At 44.3% G+C, this 21,774-nt stretch overlaps 2 protein-coding genes across 5 annotated transcripts in view; both read left to right on the forward strand.

Annotated features, from left to right (window-relative positions):
* Window positions 1–7,449, forward strand: part of kdm8 (lysine demethylase 8) — a 40,436-nt gene extending 32,987 nt beyond the window's left edge. For 2 of the 3 annotated variants that reach the window (XM_022229510.2, XM_022229511.2), the window contains exons 9-10: window positions 5,055–5,214; window positions 5,768–7,449. The gene's annotated coding sequence lies outside the window, so the exon portion shown is untranslated. The remainder of the gene's footprint in view (window positions 1–5,054; window positions 5,215–5,767) is intronic. The other variant, XM_087143208.1, reaches the window with a different exon arrangement.
* Window positions 1–21,774, forward strand: part of egfl7 (EGF like domain multiple 7) — a 40,946-nt gene that overhangs the window by 6,313 nt on the left and 12,859 nt on the right. The window contains exon 1 of one of the 2 annotated variants that reach the window (XM_022229512.2): window positions 13,881–14,633. The exons of the other annotated variant lie outside the window; for it this stretch is intronic. Coding sequence (XP_022085204.1) covers window positions 14,527–14,633 — 107 coding nt within the window. The 5' untranslated portion in view covers window positions 13,881–14,526. Of the gene's footprint in view, window positions 1–13,880; window positions 14,634–21,774 lie in introns of those variants that run through there. 2 annotated transcript variants of the gene reach the window in all.

Consider the following 21,774-nt stretch of genomic DNA (forward strand, 5'->3'; position numbering starts at 1 on the left):
TAAGATTCCTTTGTAACACCAATTTCATAGCTACAAAACCCAGTTTCACCTCATTGTCACGCAGTGAAACCCCAATCACCCGCCCCTCCAAGCAGCAACCCCCAGGTACATGTACATCCCATCATTCTCTGACCCTGTTGCTTCCATTGCCCAATATTTGGTACTCTGAAAGCTGACAGAGGACATCTTTACAACACCTCTGGGTAATAGGTTCATGTGACAAACTTACGATTGTTTTGTAGGATTCTTACCAAGTTTTGTAACACTACCCAGATGTTTATATATGTGTATGCTGTCAAATCGACCTGGGTAACAATTTATTTTACTGGCAAATACTCTTTACGGTTCCATTGGGTGCAACGGTAATCTTGTTCACATGTTTCAAAGTATGTCCAAATGTCTTGGAGGGGTTGGAAGGGGAAGATTAAGCTGCCTCTCTGAGCACAACCAGGCTTTGTTTTCATGGTTGCAGACAAATTTTGTACAAGGGGTGAGAACCCTGGGCCTAACGTTAAAGTTAGAAATAATGTTTGTATGAAAGGTAAGAGGGAAAGTGACATTTTAAAAAATGAAAAACTTGTAATTTCTGTTCTGAAATAGAAAGAATTGAGTGATTCATCAAAGAAAAATTTTCTCTTCAAGAAAAAACATGGAAAAGCTGACTTGGTCTTAATTTGTTAATGACAAAGAGAAATGGAATTTGACCATAAAAGTTTTAGAATACAATACGTTGCTCGTTCAAATGACCTATCAAGCTGTGCAAGTACACTGGACAGCAAAAGAAACTTGCCACTTCTGTCAAAGGCCACACATAACAATTCACTCCATAGAAATAAAAAATTTTTGTACACAGGTATGCTGCAATACCCCTTACTAATCACATGCCCAAAAGCAAGTGATTATCTTTATAACAAAGAAGAAATTGACATGCACAGCAACTTGGTTACTGAATCAAAAGTCACACACAAAAGCACTCTCCACCAAGTAAAACTGACCCATGAATGGACATTTTAAACAACCAATGACAAAGTGAACACCTGTTTTGTCAAAATGATGTGCATGAGTGGTTTCTGTATGGGGATGCCATCCTTACTGACTATGCATACACATTATTGAAAAGTAATGATCGTGACTTCTTTATTTCGTCCTGTGACATTGATTTCTGCCTTATACTTAAGGCTCATTCTGTTACATTCTGTGACTTTTGAGAGAGATGTGTGCTGAAATTGTATGATGCACCGTTCACGATACGCCCAACTTATCCCATTTTCAATGGCCAACTTGCCTCTTGTTTCTGATACCTGCGAGCAGCAATCCCATTCATGCAAATTTACTATGAACCCTTCCACTGAAAAAATCCTGTACCGATGGCTGATCATAACCCATAGCTGTTGTATCACTAAATATTAATATAACTATGTATTTACATATACTGTCTTTTTGGGGGGGTATTATGCTCTTGACATGGCATACTATATACCACACCTTGCCTATAATGGTCATTACTATATACCACACCCACATACTATATACCACACCTTGCTTATAACGGTCATTACTATATACCACACCTACATACTATATACCACACCTTGCCTATAATGCTCATTACTATATACCACACCTACATACTATGTACCACACCTTGCCAATAATGGTCATTACTATATACCACACCTTCATACTATGTACCACACCTTGCCTATAACGGTCATTACTATATACCACACCTACATACTATATACCACACCTTGCCAATAATGGTCATTACTATATACCACACCTACATACTATATACAACACCTTGCCTATAATGGTCATTACTATATACCACACCTACATACTATATACCACACCTTGCCTATAATGGTCATTACTATATACCACACCTACATACTATATACCACACCTTGCCTATAATGCTCATTACTATATACCACACCTACATACTATATACCACACCTTGCCTATAATGCTCATTACTATATACCACACCTACATACTATATACCACACCTTGCCTATAATGCTCATTACTATATACCACACCTACATACTATATACCACACCTTGCTTATAATGGTCATTATCTATTCCATTCCTTAACCATCTAATGCTTACAGCATCACACGGCAGCGCCCACAACGGCAACGCGGCAAATCCCCACCCTCCCGGGTAACACAGACCCACACCCATGACCCCCACTTTCCACTAAGAAACTCAGACAATCCTAGACAAAATAGTCGGAACACCTTGTGGGAAGCGTGGCGAAAAGATCCCCCTCCCCCATTCAATGTTGTGGTCATTTATTGGACCAAGATTCGGCCCAGCTTACCCAATGAGAAACAACACTGGCGAGGGGGAGGCATGTTCCAACGAGATTTGTCCAGGATTGTAGGACTTACATTGTATATCTTTAAGAGTTAATTCCTTGAAACAAACCCAGACATTCTGAAAACCCTCATTAACCGACCCCAAATCTGTTAGTCTTTCCTTCTTCTGCTATGGGATGAGAAATGTACTCCATGTGGTCTGCATATGCCTCTCTAGTCTCCATAAACCACAGTTGAAACTAAATTTGATCTAGTCTGCAGAATTTTCACACCTCCTAAGGGCACTTTCAATCAGCTGGGGAAAGTTTGACTGCTTGAATCAAATTATTCAACAAGCAAAGTTTGATCAATTATTGTAATGTTTACAAGGAGCGCAGGCAGATTTAGATTTTGTATTTGGTGTAGAGAGTCATTTGGGACAGAGCAAGGTTTGGGAGGAATATTGGTGCAAGTAAAATTATCCAACCAATGGGGGGGGCTGACCCTTCCCCCTTAATTTCCTCTTTCCATGGATTGCCGGGAAGGCAGAATTACACTCGTTAATTTAATGTCAGCTGGAATTTATGGTCAGGTTGTGAAATTCAGCATAAAGAAAGTCCTCTGTCTGCCTTCCCAGTCAATCACCAAATTGTCTTGCAATGGCTCTTTCCACATGCATGCCCACAACTAGACTTGGACACATCACAAAAATTCTCCATGGGTTTGTGAACCTTTGTAGAAAAAAACCCTCAGGATAATCTTTACAATCTAAATGTTTACGTCCCTGGGAGGGAAGGCAGACAGAATCAAGCCGAATACTGAAACCATTAAGATAAGACTTTTCATTGTTTCAAGATTGATAAGCTGGCTCTGTGGTAGAAAACTCACATTACACCCTGAGCGTTATACCATAATAGAGGTATCTTCCCATGTAATGTACAACCAGGACTCAATATTTCAAGTAAATGATCAAATTTTATCTTAATGTCTCTCCTTACTAAGCTAGTTGTACGGTTTGTTTGGTTTGGGGATTGCAGTAACAGAGAAAGAGGTTTATAAGGATATGATATAAAATGTGATTGGGCCAATTTCTTGATGAATGATACCTTTTTACTTCACTAACCACGGTGTTATTTTTGCTAGTACATAATTATTTGTTGCAAGTGGAATTTTATTTCAGTGACTTTACCCTAGTTAAGTCACCCGTTTTAATCGCAAGAATTGTTTCGATCAGACAGGATAAGGACGTTTTACATTATAAAAAGTTACTTTCTTAGTTGGATTTTCCCAGCATAGGCTTAGCTGAAACATTGGATCCGTAGTTTTGTGAAAGTAACCCAGTAATCCGAAAGAGAAAACCCTCAGATTTCCCTTGAGAAAAATCCCCAGGAGACAAACTTTCAACAGCACTTTCCCTGTAGTTGTGCCCAGATATCCGAACATGACATGAGTTTGAGGTAGAACATGTCCGTTACCTTATCGGTTCTGATCTGCCCTGATAAGTTCAGAAGGATGCTGGCGCCAGCGTTTAATGATTCAACTGTACTGGCACTTGCAGGGTGTTAAGGAAATGTTGGTTTGAAACATGAATACCACATAGGAAATGGCAATTTCAGTTTCAATTATCAGACTTCTCTAACAGTTTTTGCCCTTTTGTTACTACGTTGGTTATGATCAAGATAGACTGATATCGAGTGAAAGTGACCGAAATGAAGTGAAAGAACATTCACCTGTTAACCTACTATCTATGAATCCTATATTGGACTCCCAAATTTGAGTGGTGAAGTGTTTGGGGGTTTAAAAAGATAAATCTGTGACCTTGACGATTTACCACAGTTTCACACTCTTTCTTATTGATTTCGCAAAGGCACCGTAAGACTTCACCGAACTTGTTCTGTATAAATCCTCGTCTTTAAAAAAAAAAGGTGTTATCTATCCCTTTGATGGCTGGGTCCCCAAACTAAACAACTGCTCCCCCACGACACAACTTAAAAGCCAAACTGTTTGTTCCAAGGGCGCTGCGGGTCGTTTGGTGTTGCTGACACTAACGATGGTCTAGCACATTCCCTGGAACCCATTTCAGAGTGCTATTGACCCAATTTAGCCGCTAATGGCTTGCAGGAGAGGTGTATGGCTGGGCTGATAACGAATGACAAGAAATTCTGGTTGCAGCCCCGTGAGTTGTCAGAAGTCAGCATTGGGTTCTCTTGATTTATGCATTTTATACATTTTACCTTCGGTCAGTTTTCCTTCATCGTTTTTGCTAAATATTTGAAGTCACGATGTTGTATTTGTTTTCCATTGTTGTTGTCTATGTTGTTTGTCAAAATGTTTTATCAATATCTAAATCATTATTGTCATTACTGTCTTAATCATCATTATGAACATTATTTCTACCATCAACATCATCACCACTATAACCCTAATCCCCTCATCACCATCACAACGCCACCATCTCTAGCATCTTTATCTTTTGCATTCTCTTATTTCTCATACATGTAGATGTCCTCCTGTGTCTTGTCTCTGTACAAGTAATTATTCATTTCAGAATTTTCCTTCTTTTTTTAAACCTGTCTTTCCTTCTTTCTTCAAACCATTGTTGCTCTCTTTTCAAACCAGCCTTTTCTGTATCAATGTTGGTACATAGGCTTGAACCCACCCCTCAATGTTGGTACATAGGCTTGAACCCACCCCTAACCCTTCTCCATTTCTTGTTTTTGCACCTGTCTGCCCATCTTGATAGCTGGATCCATGCATAGAGCAAGGAAGCAGCACTGTGAGCTACAGCAGTAGCTGGACTAGCCTTGAAGGTGGACAAATACTTGGCATAGTCTCCCCCTAGCTTGTCAATCACCCAATAACCATCCAAACAAACAGTGGCTATCAACATCTCGATTCAGCAGGTTAGTCCCATTTTGCCTTTCCCTGTTTTGTACCATGGTGGAGCCATTGTTTACTTTGTGGATGTCCAGGAATTCTGTGCTGGTCATGATCATCTATTAATACCTATGTGAGGTGAGGTGAATGTGTTATGAGATAATTGGTCCTGGGCAAGTCCTGTAAATACAAGCTCCAAGTTTTTGATCTGTGCCAGGAGTTAGTACTTCTGATGTGCTGTGTTTAAAAGCGATTTGTTTTGAGTCATTAGTAGTTGGGATGGTTTGCTTCGGCTTGATTGGTTTTTATCCTATTTTGTGCAGTTTGTAAGTATTGCAGCCCCCCTTGTGGCAAAAATGTGTCCCCTCCAGTCGGAAACAAATTCCTCACTAGGATTTGAGAGTTCTGTTTAATAAATCATGATTAGTTCAAACTATGCTGTTGACATTCCGAACATGGAGATCTAAAACCGATGACCGACCAGTGAGATTAAATTTAAATTGCCAAGATTGAAATCACGTTATTGCCGAAATGGGAAGGGGAAATAATAAATGGAGACTATAATTGATTGATACCCAGTGACAGGTTATCATTACACGGTCCTGGATTACGGAGCTTGGGTGCAAGACTTCAGGGGAACCACCTGTTGGCCTTCTCTATTCGTAGGGTATGATATAGGCTTTGATGGATCCTTCCGAAACTGGTGTGGTCTTGAAGTGAGTGGCAGAAACTACATGTGGAGGAATTGGAAAGTGGAAACTACCGTGGTGTTGCAGCTGCCTCGCGGTGGCTCAAGGAGGAAGCCTAAAAACAGGATGAACTCATTTGATAAGATTTCTATAAATATTGCCTGCAGTGAGTGGAACTCTGGTCTTGCTGATGTTGATACATATAAAACCTCATGAAAGCTCCTTACAAACCCTGTGGTTGCTTGGAAACTAGGGTTTTAAAAGGTGTAGGGGTGAGTGGAGAATTTTAAATCAAGTTTTAAAAAGTTGCCTTTCCTGTCTCTTTGGAGTATCCTCCCCCTCAAATGTGCAAAGAATTAACAAGATATGGGTCTTTAAATGCCCAGAGCCTTTTCCCTGATGTTAAAGTTAACTATACCCTATTTCCTTAACTATACCCTATTTCCAACTATACTCTAGTACTCCTACATTTGAAATTGTATGATAAATCAAGTTACGTGGGATATTGAATATTTTGATTATTTGTAATCAGTAAAAATTGATGATAAATAATTAGATAAATCAATGATACAGAATTATTTTGTTAGTAATCAGAGGCAAAGCTGGTTACCTTTCAAATCAAATCCTAATTCTTGGCTTTTATTTATTCCTTTCCTTCATTGACATTGTACAAGTACAGTTGGCCTTAGTTTCAATATCTGTTGAGTCATGGTTGAGTTGTCTTTCAGTGTCTACTTTGACACGTGTTGTCGGTCTTTGAATTGGTGTCTGAATGTTTGGCTGAAATCAGTCGTGGCCTTTGCGTCCCTCTTCCACCCCCCCACCACCATTCTTAACAGCACCCTCAGCTACACCTGTCGGTAATCCCCTCACCAGTCAAACAGCCTCCCCCTCCTGACTTATCAAGCTTCCTCCGGGACGAAAAAAGAAGTCCGTAATCAGTTCCAGCCTCCTCCCAGATTCACCAGGCAAAGGTAGATGGACCTTGAGAGCCAAGGGTTAATTTCGTACCGGTTAACACCAACAGGTGGGAAGGTCACCTGTGCATCGGATTTGCAGGTTGTGAGGATAAGCATAGGATAAGACTCTCCACCTTCTTCAAGACGTCAATAAACACGGACAGCCAATTTAGGCCTCAGCAATAACTTCCATGAGATAACATTATATATTTTAGCCATTTATGGTGTTAATGTTCGAAGATCTTCAAATGATTTTGTTTAGTAGTTTACAACCATGACCTTGTCAGGCAATCTTCAAGGACAGAGTTTTTCTTCAAATTTCGACCTCAGATAGGGGAACATCTGGCGTGTGATTTCAAGGAAAAATGTTGTCATCGTCGCCCTCCACCTGCGACTCCATTTCAAATGGAATGGCGTTTGTCACATATTCTATTTTTATTCTCACATCAGAAAATGTCAGCTGCTACTCAATTGGTTTCCCTCTGAATTTGGTTAACTATGACGTTAAGGAGTTCATTTTTTGTATGTGAAACTACAGTGGAAATTCCAGTTTACATCTGTGAATATATATCTCTAGATTAAAGAGTCGATTACTTTGTGATTGGTTCTAGAACCTCGTTACAAGTACTTAGTCCTGACATGGAGGAAAGGAACGTTCCCCCATGTGTATGAGTTGCAGTCTCACCTGTGTTAACGTCCGAAATCTTCCATAGCCCCTGTGGGCAAAATAGTCACACTCCAGAGCTTTTGTTGGAACATGTTCTGAAACTATTCAGTAATAAGATGAAATTGTTAACAGCCTATATAGCCATGGCCAGAACTATTAGGAGACAATTTTGTTCTTTCCGTGAACTCAACTTGCAGGCAGAGTTTAAACAGAGGGAACAGCTTTCTGATTCTATTGTGGTCGGGGTGAAACCGTTTATATTTTTCACCTATCAGGGTTGTTTGGAAAATCATAGAGCTCTGTGGGTAAATATCATCGACTCAACAAACGAAGCGAGAGTAGACCCCCGCGAAGGACGAACGTGAGTTCTGAACATTGTGTAAACATTGCCCCACCCACCACAAGTAGACAAGGCATGTCGGCAGTTCGGCTGATTTCTCCTCTGAAAAAAATCTGCGTCTGAAAAACATGAAAGAAAGTCTTAACTTTTTCCGTGAGAAGTCTTGTTTTCATTCCTTCGCCTTTCACTGGCCAGACATTAATTAGGCCATGCCTCGAAAGAATTCGACTTTGTTTTCTAGAAACACGAATTAGAGGTGTCCTTCTGACCGTTTATTAATGAGCTGGCTCGCGTCTGTGGCGTAGTTACTTTATCAAGCAATTACGCTTGATTAACTCTGATTTCCGATCGCTTCTGGACAAAAAGAGGAAATGCTGCCGTTTTGCGGCGCAAGGGAAAGGCCAAGAAAAGCAAACTAACAGCTTGATCCTCTGGAAACATTTCTAATTGTCGTGGTTTTACTGGGGCAGACAGACGGCCTTCGGTCGAACAAAAACATTTAAAGACTAACAGACTCTCCAGCACTAAAAAAAAAAGTTCAAAAGACTTTTTTTCTTCGGAAAGGATTTGTGGGTGGCATTTCGTCATCTTTTTTTGACCCGTGCCTAGAATGGGAAACTCATACAACTTGTAATAACTTTACATTGGCGGCAGAAACGAAACAAACATGTGAAACCCATTCATGTTGCACCCCCCCCAAAAAAAACCATTTTCCCGTTCCTGGTTCGGGAAATCGGCTCAGGAAATTGGCATGAGCATGAACGTGCAACTATAATGCTGAGGGATGAACGGTCGTGGTACAGCCTAGCGCGTTTCGTGTACTTTTGTAGTGTATCGTGGCCAGTTGGAAGCCGTCCATAAAGTGCCGACTTTTCAGACCCCCCTGTACGCATGGCGTACGCAGTGGCTACAACCCCCTACCCCTGAACGCGTACGCATTCCACGCATTTGTTGACTCCTCAGGGTACCTTGCTTTAGCATCGTTAAATGTCTCAGTAGATTGTACGTCCAGTGTAGTACTGTTATTCGCACACACAAAAATAATCCCGGGGCCTTTTTTTCTCCAGTTATGCAAGTAGAGGGTACCAGTACGTTTCCGGAAGACGCTACCGGTCTTTGTGTCATGAGTAATGTTGTGGTTTACTAATAATGGGCGTTGACACGGGAGGATAAATGGTGGGGTGGACGCTGGAGAATACCGTGTTTGAATGTTGACGCACAAAAGCTGATTCTGGTAATTATTTGTATGAGAAAGTGTATTGATATGATGAAGATTCATTAAAAGCAAATTTTCGGTTTGCGTACGGTACGCACTGGCTTGAACCCCCCCTCCCCTCTCACACATGGTGTACGCAACGGCACCAACCCCCCTCCCCTCTCGCCCATGGTGTACGCAACGGCACCAACCCCCCTCCCCTCTCACCCATGGTGTACACAACGGCACCAACCCCCCTCCCCTCTCACACATGGTGTACACCACGGCACCAACCCACCTCCCCTCTCACACATGGTGTACACAACGGCACCAACCCCCCTCCCCTCTCACACATGGTGTACGCAACGGCACCAACACACCTCCCCTCTCACACATGGTGTACGGAACGGCACCAACCCCCCCTCCCCTCTCACCCATGGTGTACACAACGGAACCAACCCCCCTCCCCTCTCACGCATGGTGTACACAACGGCACCAACCCACCTCCCTTCTCACACATGGTGTACGCAACGGCACCAACCCCCCTCCCCTCACACCCATGGTGTACACAACGGCACCAACCCCCCTCCCCTCTCACACATGGTGTACACAACGGCACCAACCCACCTCCCCTCTCACACATGGTGTACACAACGGCACCGACCCCCTCCCCTCTCACACATGGTGTACGCAACGGCACCAACCCACCTCCCTTCTCACACATGGTGTACGCAACGGCACCAACCCCCCCTCCCCTCTCACACATGGTGTACACAACGGCACCAACTTACCTCCCCTCTCACCCATGGTGTACACAACGGCACCAACCCCCCTCCCCTCTCACACATGGTGTACACAACGGCACCAACCCACCTCCCCTCTCACACATGGTGTATGCAACGGCACCAACCCCCCTCCCCTCTCACCCATGGTGTACGCAACTGCACCAACCCCCTCCCCTCACACCCATGGTGTACGCAACTGCACCAACTCCCCTCCCCTCACACATGGTGTACACAACGGCACCAACTCACCTCCCCTCTCACCCATGGTGTACACAACGGCACCAACCCCCCTCCCCTCACACACATGGTGTACGCAACGGCACCGACCCACCTCCCCTCACACCCATGGTGTATGCAACGGCACCAACCCCCCTCCCCTCTCACCCATGGTGTACGCAACTGCACCAACCCCCTCCCCTCACACCCATGGTGTACGCAACTGCACCAACTCCCCTCCCCTCACATGTGGTGTACACAACGGCACCAACCCCCCTCCCCTCTCACACATGGTGTACACAACGGCACCAACTTACCTCCCCTCTCACCCATGGTGTACACAACGGCACCAACCCCCCTCCCCTCTCACACATGGTGTACGCAACGGCACCAGCCCACCTCCCCTCTCACAAATGGTGTATGCAACGGCACCAACCCCCCTCCCCTCTCACCCATGGTGTACGCAACTGCACCAACCCCCTCCCCTCTCACCCATGGTGTACGCAACTGCACCAACCCCCCCTCCCCTCACATGTGGTGTACACAACGGCACCAACTCACCTCCCCCTCTCGCCCATGGTGTACGCAACTGCACCGACCCCCTCCCCTCACACCCATGGTGTACGCAACGGCACCAACCCACCTCCCCTCTCGCCCATGGTGTACCCAACTGCACCGACCCCCTCCCCTCACACCCATGGTGTACACAATGGCACCAACTCACCTCCCCTCGCGCCCATGGTGTACGCAACTGCACCGACCCCTCCCCTCACACCCATGGTGTACACAACGGCACCAACCCACCTCCCCTCTCGCCCATGGTGTACGCAACTGCACAGACCCCCTCCCCTCACGCCTATGGTGTACACAACGGCACCAACTCACCTCCCCTCGCGCCCATGGTGTATGCAACTGCACCGACCCCCCTCCCCTCACACCCATGGTGTATGCAACGGCACCAACTCACCTCCCCTCGCGCCCATGGTGTACGCAACTGCACCGACCCCCTCCCCTCACACCCATGGTGTACACAACGGCACCAACCCACCTCCCCTCTCGCCCTTGGTGTACGCAACTGCACCGACCCCCTCCCCTCACACCCATGGTGTACACAATGGCACCAACTCACCTCCCCTCGCGCCCATGGTGTACGCAACTGCACCGACCCCTCCCCTCACACCCATGGTGTACACAACGGCACCAACCCACCTCCCCTCTCGCCCATGGTGTACGCAACGGCACAGACCCCCTCCCCTCACGCCTATGGTGTACACAACGGCACCAACTCACCTCCCCTCGCGCCCATGGTGTATGCAACTGCACTGACCCCCTCCCCTCACACCCATGGTGTATGCAACGGCACCAACTCACCTCCCCTCGCGCCCATGGTGTACGCAACTGCACCGACCCCCTCCCCTCACACCCATGGTGTACACAACGGCACCAACCCACCTCCCCTCTCGCCCATGGTGTACGCAACTGCACCGACCCCCTCCCCTCACACCCATGGTGTACGCAACGGCACCAACACACCTCCCCTCTCACACATGGTGTACGCAACGGCACCGACCCCCTCCCCTCTCACACATGGTGTACGCAACGGCACCAACACACCTCCCCTCTCACACATGGTGTACGCAACGGCACCGACCCCCTCCCCTCTCACACATGGTGTACGCAACGGCACCAACACACCTCCCCTCTCACACATGGTGTACGCAACGGCACCGACCCCCTCCCCTCACACCCATGGTGTACACAACGGAACCAACCCCCCTCCCCTCTCACACATGGTGTACGCAACGGCACCGACCCACCTCCCCTCACACCCATGGTGTACGCAACGGCACCAACCCCCCTCCCCTCACACCCATGGTGTACGCAACGGCACCAACCCACCTCCCCTCTCACACATGGTGTACGCAACGGCACCGACCCCCTCCCCTCACACCCATGGTGTACACAACGGCACCAACACATCTCCCCTCTCACACATGGTGTACGCAACGGCACCGACCCCCTCCCCTCACACCCATGGTGTACGCAACGGCACCAACCCACCTCCCCTCTCACACATGGTGTACGCAACTGCACCGACCCCCTCCCCTCACACCCATGGTGTACGCAACGGCACCAACCCACCTCCCCTCTCACCCATGGTATACAGTGTAGAATGATGGTCAGTATGGTGTCCCAATTTATTTGCCTCGTTGTGCAGCATTACGTGCTGAAGAGCGTGGCGTCGGCAGTCTGTGTTTCAGGTTTTAGAAACCTTTTCTATACCCTGACTTGAATCATTTCGGTTACTTTTTCGACGTACCCTCTAGAATCCTTTTATTAATCTTGTCAAGATTTCATTTCTCTAGAAAGTAGATTGTTTATCCGTGAACAATAGTTTCCATAGACTTAGCAATGGGCGACTCTTTTTATGAAAACCCCACAAAGTGTAATTACCTTGTGAAGCCCACCCTTACACAGTCAACTGTGGAATATCTTCCGGCAATTTGCAGAGAGAGAAAAACGGAACAGCAATTATGGAAACAAAACTAACAAATGGATCAGAGGAGCCATCCATCAAGTCGTTGTTAGTTTGTCAGCTCAGATCGCTGTTCCTGTCTTCACATCCTTGACCGTTCAATGGATCTGTTCCTAAGTCCCCCTAAGTCGTCATAATCCGGGATTTTAACAATACGACGGAAAACTACATGTATTGGGAGAAAAAAATGACCACACCTGCGACGTTCTGAAATTACCACATGCCCAATTTACTTTTATTCACACATGCATGCTTACAAGTGTGAAAGTCTTCTATGAAAATGGCTGATACCTCCTTAATTCTTTGTACAGTATTAATTTATACCAGAAAACGGAGAATAGAACGAGGATCCCCTTCCATCATCTTCTTAACAGTCCAATATAAAATATATCTCAATTCTAAGTACAAGAAAAAGGGGACTTTCCCAAGCATACGCTGATTGCATGAGAGTAATTTGAGTACGGAATAAGCTGGAATCTCGACGATCATCAGATTCTAAAATCTCATTCCAGTGATTATCAGGAGAATTCAGCTAAGGTCTTAGTCCTCTTTGCCAAGTTATTTAAGACCCATTATTAATTGTAAGGGTGAGGAAATAAATGGGATTTCCTTAATTGGAGGAGAAAGGTGTAGTTTTCTCTCAGCCTGGGTGCAGTTGGCAAGGATGACGCCCATAGGCAAGGTTGCAATCGTTTCGGAAGAAAAGAAAAAAATGTAAACCGACAAACCACACGTTGCCCACCACTGCACTGAAGGGACAGCACCACTTTGTTATAAGAGAAGAAAAAAAAATCGACATGCCCTTCTGGTGTGTGGTTAGGTTTGTTTAGGGTTCTTGTTAAGTTAGGATAAAATAAAACGCTGGGCACTGATTTGTGGAGATTCTCCTCACTTTCAAATCTCTTTCAAAATTATATTATAACCACACGCTTCTGGGAAAAAAATGTCGTTACCTTGGCAATAGAAGTCATATCATGCCTGACAACGAACCATTTTTGTGTTCATTCCCCATTGTATCCAAGCAGCGCTCGCAGAGAGACACGAGCGATACCTTCCTACAAATCACGCAAGTCAGTTTTCCTATCACTTAGATCAGGCATTCCCATTGAACTTTTGTCCCTCTCCAGATTTCAGGCTGTTGAATAGCCCCTGACTAAACACCGGTAGTTAATGCACACGTAAGGCCGGCCTGGACCCTGTAGTACTTCGAGATTAAAGGTAAACTGTTAGTTTGACAGTCTGTCTGTCTCTCGAACGGAGCAATTCTATTGGTTGATCCGGAGCTAGAACATTCATTCACTACTCGCGTACAAAACCGGTCACGGATAATTTCCCTCAAAGCCCCACGCAGGCCTGCATTGAAACACTCCAATCTGCGATTCATACCCCAACGTTGAGCTATATAAACTCCAGACTCTGGGTGAACTCCAGCAGTTAAGTTGACAGAGTCAATTTTGTGAGCATCGACAATTGAATCAACCAGCCACTGCTGATGTAATACTACAGGTCTTAGAGCGATCCAGAGAGTGAACGGCACCCTGCGGACGTGCGATGCGTCTGTCTGCAGATGACTTTTCGCGAGACGAGGGTTAAAATTCTGCCGAACAAAAAAAAATATTAAAGAATATCAAAAGAAATCTTGAACTGACAGCAGAGTTGTAACATCTGAAGTGTACGTGTTAACCAAGCTTCCTGCTTTGAAGCAGCGCTGGACTTTAGTAATCCACGGTGAAACTGACTGCAGCTTTTTAATGATAAAAAGCCTTTTTCCTGATTTAACAAACCAACAAGCATCTCAGCATCGGTCCTGATACATTTCCACCATCTTGGAGGTCTACCTAGTCCCGTCTGGATCCCTTGCACGGGGCTTAGTCTCCAAGTTCAGGTGTTTCAGTAGACTCGTTTATCGATCTCAGTAAATTGAAAATCATCACTTCGGAGTTTTACAACCATGTGGGGATTTAGGCTACGACCGTCCATGGGATGTGCGGCATTGCTGGCAGGCGTGCTTGGAATGTTTCTGGTGAATAACGTGGACGCCTATCTGCACCGATATGGGTAAGTCACACACCCCCTCGTAAAAATTGCATGTTTATAAGTGCAAGCGTAGCGGGATTTAGTTATGTTAGCATAACCAGTCAACCGCATATTGACATTGGTACGTGTATTATCTATGTACAGTCCACGCTTCAAGGGGATTAATGGGCTTATCTTCCGCAGTTACGTCAAGTAGTGTTTTCTCAAGACCACTTTTTTTTAAACCTTGCTACACCTTACTACCTTTGCTGTTTCCAGGTAGATTTTGTAATGCAAACCTACATGTACTTCTAGTTCTTTGTTACTTGTAATTTAATTCCGAAGGAAGAAGGTTGAAAGGACTCGCACTCTAAACGTACTGTTATTTTTAAAGCCTTCCAAATTTTCGGAGCTTTGAAACGTCATACATGGATTGTTCTTTTTAGTGGGTGGGTGAAAACAACCAACATGTCCAAAGGAATGAAGCTGTGGACTGGAGATGAGCCCAGGTCACTTCAGGTTCATGCGCGCCAAGTTTGTGACTTTTTCTGGCGGCGAAAGAGTTCATTACATTATAGTTTTTAAAGGTATATAAGCATTTAAAAAATTATTTGCTGTAAACAAAACTGAAAACTTTGGTAGCAAAACGATCCAGTTCTCCATGTTTTAATTTTTCTCTGGTGCTTACACTAAAGTTACAGAAAACAAACCGGGGTCAGCAGACGGGAATGACAATATTAGGTCGACCTTGTTGCGAGTTGCAGTCTATTCATTCTGAAATTTATCCAAAATAAAGTGCCGCATGGTCGTTGCTGACGGACGCAAAGATATCTGTTTACAGTTGATTTCACTGAAGAAACACGACTTTTGGACTTTTTTTTTTTTTTTTTTTTGGGTGACAGTTTCCGACAGGCGATAGTATGCGTGTGACTCGACTATAGGTCTTCGTTGTGAGCACCCTGGTTGTTCACACTCCATCTGTTGGAGAAAGACTGTGCCTAACTTCGTGTTCAAGACAAATTGGCGTTTTCCGGCGCGGCTGTTGATACACTCTTGGATATATAAGGTTCTTAAAGTTTCTAGGCATGCGCATGCATGCTGTTTTCAGTTTCTGTAATTTCATTTGAAAACTGTGTAATACGACTACAGACAGGCGATGCTAACGTGGTGCACCTTGTCATACCTGCTCTGTCGCGTTTTCCTGAAATGTAAAGGTAATGAAATTCTGGTATTATTAATTCTGTTAAAAACCTTGCGTTTACTGACCTAAAGAAGTTGACAAGACTTAAATGTCTGGGGAAAAGTCGGAAGTGCGCCAAGTAAGGAGATTCCCTTCTAGTGTTTGTGTTAGGCCGTGGTAAAACATTATATTGGTGCTGCCAAAGAAATTGTGAAATGTTTGATTTTGAAGAGTCCTGAACAATTTAAATATCAGTTTCTTGGATGTTTTTACCAAAATGCCTACAAACAAAACGTTTGCGCCTTTATGTTAAAATATTATTATGTCTCACCCGGGGCTATAGTCATGTCACGTGAGTCATGATGAAATCGGTCATGTGCTCATTCTGTGTATCATGGACTTGCGCAAGTAAAGAAGATAACAGACGTAGATCCAAAGGGGTGCTTTTGAGGATCCATTCCCCGCGCTGACAAAAAATTAGTTTATGAAAATGAAAATAAATACATGTAGTAATGATACTGGAATCCTTTCACGTGTATGAAGTTTAGTGCATCGGCAACGGTGTAATGGATATGTACCTACATCATGTATGCGTCTGCCTGTCAGCATTAATCGGACACAGGAAATCCGAGAGGTCTAACCCCCCACACACACACACAGAAAAGTTCCTAGATCCGCCCCTGAATGGCGGTGGCAGGTACAGTCTGTAAATGATTACTCTTTGGGTCGAGTTGGTGGGCACTGGGCAGTTGCTTTTAGTAGGCCTACTGCTTCGCCAAAGGTTACGATCCTCATGAAACCTAATTCCATTCGAATCGAACCATTCATGAAATCGAAATGAGAATATTACACAGTAATTCGATGGACTAGTAAAACGGTAATTCAGATTTCCTCTCATTGGTGGCCCTCAGACATCGAGACCATTCGCACACAAAACGGTCAGTAAACTGCTCATGCATGGATTGACAAAGAGAGGTCAACCTTTAACCCGATGGAGTCGAGCATTACTGGGAGTATTGTGGTTTACGCATGGGGTTTAAGGAGAGCAGCATCATGCCATTGAGTCATGAGAGAGCGGACGCGACAACGGACAATGCGTAAAATACTCAAAGTTCACTGACTTATTTTGTTTCCGAGCTAATCACAGCCCTGGGCACATTTTGTGTCAATTTTAAAACAAATTTGACGAGAGCTTGACGTTGTCCATGCAGTTTTTTCACTGCCAGCAGACAGTGACCTGCGTAATTTCTCTTCGCAAAATAAAGTTTTTATGCGCTGAGCAGAGCCTTTGAAAATGTTCAACATTCCTTACTTTGTTTTTGAATGTCTACGGCGTTAACCACGTGCCAACGTGTCGTTAGGAAGGACAACCATTGACCTTCAAACTCTCTTCCTGATCAAAATAGCTCTCATCTGGCAAAAACATCATTTCCGAGCTGTGAAATAAAAGCTGACTTTGATTGCTCTATCTAACATACCCGTCAGAGAAAAATTCTGAGAAAAATTGTACCTCCCAACCTGTTGATATAGAATTCGAGATAATAGGATTTTTTTCTGACCAAGCTTTTGATGTTAGCGGGGGACTTGACACCATGTCGAGCCCAGGTTCAGTCATCAACCAAAAATCTTCGGCTCTGTTTGTTTTCCCCCTGTGAGAACATTTCCCAGACTACTAGACCAATACAGTGCTATCAAAGTCTCGGTACAAATACAAACACGATGTACATGTAGTATACCGAGACTGCACGTGGCTCCACAAAACCGGATTGGGGAGAGTCAACAAACATGGCGAAGATAAACAGACGAGGGAACAGATAGGTAGACACGTGTTGCGTGAATTCCTTGACTCGCCAGGCTCAAATACATTCATACTGTCATGCTCTGGAGGCCAAACTATGAGTATATTGATCCAGAAATGTCAACGAGGTTTTTCCTGGCTCTCTTTGAGAGAACAAGTTGAAGCTGTGGTATCAAAGAACCATACGTCTGGGATTGGTGGAATAATCTGTGGTGCGTGCGTTGGAAATCAAATAGCAACCCAAAAGAGGGACTTCATGTCGTTGCACCTGTGACAGAATCGTGATCATTTAACTTGAATAAAGCTGCACAACTTGCCCTTCTTTGTGATTGCCCCTGATCTACAGGTCATGATAAAGTTTGTACCGTGCACCATCTCAGGCCTCTCAAGAAGGGGTAGAACTTTAGATTTCAAGCTTCTGTGGTGCAATAGTACTCCGCTGTTCAGAAATTATAGGCCTGTATAGACACCTAATTTGATAGTTGAAAGTTGAGATCAACTTGAAAAGCAAACTTGAAATGGACGAGGTTTCAGCTGTCAAGAATGATTTACCTACATACTTGCCACTCAACTTAATTTTGATTTGTATCATTCCGCTAAAATTGGTGGTAAAATTTGTTCATGGGCTCTGCCAATTCTCACACAGTTTCGCGTGGTCTGTTTTCCTGATCAGTTACCGATAAGAATCAATCGGAATATACACCCTTGAGCATTCTCGAGGATATTGTGAAATGACTGTTAACTTTCCACCAGTGACAATATAATTGGTGACATCAAAGCCACAGCCGACGTCATTAGTTTCACACGAACCCGTCGATGCGAATAATACCCTTCCCGGAGTCCCACTGTTGTTCATTGGACTCTGCGAAATAGAGGTGAGGTACCGTGATGACTCGCGCATGTGTCGGCCGTCAAATCGACGGATTTCACGGGCTAGGTCACCAGCTGTTGGTGGCCTGAAATCCCGGTGGGACTGTAGCTGAACGGACTCTCCTTGGACGAAGTTCGTACGCACCATCTGGTTTAGAGATCCCGACCATTTTTGCCCGGACGAAACTTGGAAGGGGCTTGTTACAGGAGCTCCTTAGTAATAAATATTGGTGAGCAAAATCTGGCTCTAGACGAAAGTCAGCCTGGAGCCAGTCTCATCTTGTATACATATGGTATCTTATAAATATTTACTGGCTGTACCTTTTAAATTTTCCAGATTAAAAGCTGTAACAAAACGGCACAACCTGTCGCCTGTCAAAAAGCGATAAAACGTTGTAACCTGTAAGACTATAGTACGTAACACCAGTAAGTGAAGATATTTCACCTTATAGAGGCTTTGCATGGTAGCCATCTTGCAGGGCAGTTCTTTGTTCTACAGGGAACCCCTCGGTGCATAGGCCTACTCTGCGGAACAAAAGCACTGGCCCTCAAGATGACAGCCACGCAAAGCCTATTATGCACGGTTTGCGTTTCACGTGCTACCATGTCACGTTTGAAAGATGCTGGTTTCCCGCGTTTTATCCTGTGTTGCGATCTTCAGTACCGAAATCTGATATAGCAGTTAGGGAATAAAATGTGTATTAAATTGGATATGCAGACGAAAACCCAACAATAAATAAACCGAAACCGGTAAGCAAAATGGATTAGTATCGAAAACAACCATTCCTTCTGTCGATATCAATTATTTACCTTAAAGGCTCTTGGTGAGACATAACTCAGCAGTGGTAAAGCTGCTCTCGCCGTTTAGAGTTTCGCCGTAAATTTTGCGGTGAGTTTACAAGTGCATGTTTTCCAAATACCTCCAGCACCCTGCTGCTTGTATAGCACAAACAAAAATGGAGGCGACAAAAGACTAACCTACACCTCCCCTGGAGAATGTTTCTCATTTTCAAACGCCTGAATTAGCTTCTTCTTTTTTTCCTTTTTTCTTTTTTTTGCATCAAAGCATAGACGTAATTAAGTCAGAATTATGTTTGAATTATTGTGCATCCTTATATCAAATGGTATAATTTTCCGTTGGTGGTCATTTCTTTCTTGCACCTTGAGCTAAGGCTAGTCCGTGCACTGCGCGTCCTTTAGTTGACCCTTCAATCATAGAGCTATGTCATGTAAACTTCATTCCAGGCGTGGGCCGGCTGCCAGGGGAGGGTTAAGCACCCAGTCATTGGAGAGACCATGAAGGTTCCAATTATCGCTGTATCACTTCTCGTACCATCTCAAGCTATGGAATGTGACATCCGATTACTGCCTTTCGTCTGTTATTGCCTGTACCAGACTAAAATCGGTCACCAATTCCCTCCCTTTTCCCTACTGTGGCACGAAACTAGCATGGATGTTACTCCGTGACGCACTTTTCAGTATCCAATTTCAAACACCTTCGGACTAGTAGTGTTTTCTTAACCATTTTTCCCAACACCAGTAGCACAGGTTTGGGCAGGTGTATGTCACGAAAGTAGTGCACCATACTAGGCAATGTTTGCTTGGTATATGGTGTAAAGCTGTGCGTAGCGGGAAATCAATTACAGGACCGTGAAAGTTGTGAATGGCAAAGCGCCATACGTGCCGCTTGTTTGAACTCCCTGATTTATACACTTCGCACATTTCTTGCCGAGTTTAGCAAGGACCTTCGCTGCCCGGGCAATGACGATTGTAAATCACTTTCCAGGAAAGTAAATAGTTTGTGAGAGGACTAGCATTTTTCGGCATTGTTGAAGGATGACCTTTATAATGTGTGAACGAGCATCGCCAAGCAAATTGAAGGCGTTCAATAATTCTGATCAAGTGGCCCTAAGCATTCCTGTTTACAGGATAGTCCGGTTCTGTAAACCCAAGGAAACGATGTTTTGAGTGGTGGTTAACCACACTAACAAACAAACAGTGCGATGTTCTAATAGCCGATGCCTCCCCGTCCCTCATTTTGGCTTGGGTGATCCAACCCAACCCACTTCTTTTGAAATGTTACCGCGCAAACACTTCCAGGGTGTCTGTTTTGTTCGAAACAAGAAAAACGAAACCCTTGCCCGAAATGTTTAACGTAATCTCAGTCAGTTTGATGAAAATTCATAAGCCGCAGGAATCAAACTTCACAAACAGACTTTTCTGACTTTTCTTGCCTGGTCTGCAGTACTTTGCCAGTGACCTTGGGTGAGATGACGGCTGTTTTTCTCCCTTCCTTCCTTCTCAGAACTTCGTGAGAACGCCTTCATCAGAATACTGTCCATGATATCACAGAAATTATGTCACCATCTTTGAAGTGTCCAATATCGCTGACACACCCTCCCCCTTTGTACTCCTTATTGGCCATGTTACATCCTCTATTGACTTCCGCTTCAATATCTCCTCTGCCTGTCTGGGTTTTTGACCCAACCTATAATATTTGCCAGCTAGAAGCCCTTTTAGACTTCAGATTTGCAACGCTTTGCCAAACTTCCGCCATAATCTATTTTTTTTAATCTTCCCGATTGAAAATGATACTTGTCATAACACTAACAACACACAATGACAAATGAATCAATCAATGTTACAGCACGCTAACTTCACATCTACATCTTCTAGACGAATGAAATGGTATTCAAATCTTAACCTTAAACATGTTTGGAAGTATCTAAAACGGGAAATAACAACTTACAACAGCTGTTTTCTGTCACACACCGATCATAAAATGCCCACATCCCTGGTGACAATCGTTTACATTTTCTGCGATGTTTTGTAAACAAATACAAGAATGTGAAGTGTAAAATATATCTGCTTGCATTGCGAAATACCTGTGTTGGATATAGAGCTAATTAATGATCTGTCAAGCCGGTTATATCAACTCCAGGAATTAAAAGGTATGTCGAAAGAACATGGTTCAACTTAATATTCCTGGCGCTAAGCAGGTTTGCACGTGATCACTTGGTATCATTTGCAAACGAACAGCGGCTTAGCAAAACACTGCATAGTGGTTTATTTTCCCAATACTCAACTTCCTTTCCGTTAACGGTTTTGTCTTATTTGAACTCTCTAACTTTGACTTTCTTAATTCAATAATAAGTCATATACTGTCAACAAAACGTTGAACAACGTGTACACCGAATGCAGGTAAGTCCTTTCGGAGACAAAGGCTAAGAAGAGGATGAAGTATTTTAGGGGAAAAGGGATATCAGTCATCTTTGATAGACAGGACCAGGGCAGATGCTTGTCTTAACTCCACAGCAGAAGCTCTCCACATGTTC

Source organism: Acanthaster planci, linkage group LG11, assembly GCF_054643075.1.
Source record: "Acanthaster planci isolate LZ-2023a linkage group LG11, COTS_SCS, whole genome shotgun sequence".
In the NCBI taxonomy this organism is placed as follows: domain Eukaryota; kingdom Metazoa; phylum Echinodermata; class Asteroidea; order Valvatida; family Acanthasteridae; genus Acanthaster; species Acanthaster planci.